At 43.6% G+C, this 2080-nt stretch overlaps 1 protein-coding gene across 1 annotated transcript in view; it reads left to right on the top strand.

Annotated features, from left to right (window-relative positions):
• The first annotated feature begins 716 nt into the window (after window positions 1-716).
• The window catches only part of LOC140859735 (homeobox-leucine zipper protein HOX9-like), a 2588-nt gene continuing 1224 nt past the window's right edge, over window positions 717-2080 (top strand). The window contains exon 1 of the mRNA XM_073262174.1: window positions 717-1992. Coding sequence (XP_073118275.1) covers window positions 1763-1992 — 230 coding nt within the window. The 5' untranslated portion in view covers window positions 717-1762. The remainder of the gene's footprint in view (window positions 1993-2080) is intronic.

The following is a 2080-nucleotide window of genomic DNA, read 5'->3' on the forward strand; positions in this document are numbered from 1 at the left end:
AAGGGAGAGTTTATCAAATTTAAATAGAGCAGAGAAATAGATATCACTATTTTAGTAATACATGATTCACCGTATTGATTCAAATAAAAATTTCAACCAAGACATTGACTTGTAAATATTCATAAATATAATATATAAATTTAAAATTTAAAATTTTATTATATTTTTATTATTGAGATATTTACAATGAGAAGTGTTGGAAATAAAACACCACCTATTTTCATTTTGGTGAAAATTATATTAAAATATTTATTTTTTATTATTGTATTAATTTTGTTATTGATATTTTTGATCTATAATAAATATTAATAATAAAAAATAATTATGTTAATCATCCGAATAATTTATTTTTAATTTTTCGTTGGAGAAATTATTACATGCAGCAGGTTGCAAGTGAAAAGGACAAATCCGGAGCATATGCACGGTGGTGGATAGCGCGCAATCGGAAATGGGGGTAGCGTGGCGGATTTGACGCGGTCCATTTGCACCGGTACATCCAATACGCGCCGTGCATCTGCTCCGGCTTCACTTGGACCTGGTGCATGGAATAATTTATCGGAAGGAAGAGAGCAGGCCGTATAACGGCCGTTATTTAAAACTGCTGCAGGCATCTTTCCCGCTCCCTACGGTAGCAAATAACCCACTTGCTGTTATATCCCACTCGAAAGGGCATTTTCGTAATCTCGTCCTCTCTCTCTCTCTATATATCCGACCTCGGGATTCTCGGCTTTCTCTCTCTCCCTCCTCTGCTTTCTTCCTCAAGCTCTCGCTCTCCAGTACCAGCTTCTGTTCTTCCTCTCTTCTGTTGTCAGCTCTCCTTCTCTCTCTTCTCCCATCCCTCTCTCTCTTCTCCTCTATTCCAAGCCCTAATCTCTTTATCTCACTCTCCCCTTCGTCTCTTCTCCGATTCCGTTCTCCGGCGATGGCTAGGGTTTCGGGCGCTGTCGAGCGTGAGCTTGCGCGAGGCCTCTGATGCGGGAGGGAAGAGGCTCTCTTTCCGCCGAGGGAATCGTGCGCGTGACGTAGCGGGGAGAGCTTTTCTTGATCTCTGCCTTGCTTTTTTCCGAGTTCCGAAGCAAGGGTTTTGGAAGGTTTCTGGCGATTCAAAAGAGAGGAGGCTTGATTCTCTGATGAAAACGAGTGGGTTTGCCTTCAGATCGAAGTAGATTAGGGTCTTTGTGCTTGAATGCGTGGTCCAAGGTAGTTCACAAGGTCTCAGAGCGGGCTCTTCCAGTTGGAAGGGATATCGGTTGCGCGCCTGTTTCTTGGTTTCCGGGGTTCAAATCCCACTTTATGGCCTGATCTTTGATCTTTTACAAAGTCTTTGGAGGCCGGGTTGAAGCAATTCGGAGGTCATTATTGAAGGATTTGTAAATATCTGAACTCTTATTTCTTTACAAAATTTTGCTTCTGTTTTTTTTTTTTTCTGGTAAGAAAAAAGCAGGCGTTTCTGTTAGCAAAAGCGCCCTCCCCTGGCTTTTAACTTATTTAAGGATGCTTCCTTGAACCCTAAAGCCAGCGACCAAACACCTGTACTAGGATTCTGTTCTGTCTATTAGAATCCCTCGTCAGGCTATTCTCACCCTTATCTCGCAATCGCGGCAAGGTTTTCTTGAGAATCATAGGACCGATACTGGAAAGAGAAACAAAAGAAGGAAAAGAGAAAGGGAAAGAGAGACTGGGAGAAGGGAAGTACTGGTCTTGGGTAACTCTCTTTGCTTTCTTTTGGTCTCGAGAACCATTTTGAAACCAGTGTGAAGAGATGGCCACGGCAGTGGCGGTGAGGAGCGGCGGAGGCGGTGGTTTGGAGAAGCAGCCGATGGACGCCGGGAAGTACGTGAGATACACGGCAGAGCAGGTGGAGGCGCTCGAGAAGGTCTACGCCGAGTGCCCCAAGCCAAGCTCGGTGCGCCGTCATCAGTTGATCCGTGAGTGCCCGATTCTAGCCAACATTGAGCCCAAACAGATTAAGGTCTGGTTCCAGAATCGAAGGTAAGAGCTAGGTGGAATGGCAAGGAGATGGACTTGGTTAATCATATTGTCTCTAAATTTATGAATTTTGTTTGTCGTTTCTTGGAAT

This window comes from Elaeis guineensis, chromosome 1 (assembly GCF_000442705.2).
Source record: "Elaeis guineensis isolate ETL-2024a chromosome 1, EG11, whole genome shotgun sequence".
Taxonomy (NCBI): Eukaryota; Viridiplantae; Streptophyta; class Magnoliopsida; order Arecales; family Arecaceae; genus Elaeis; species Elaeis guineensis.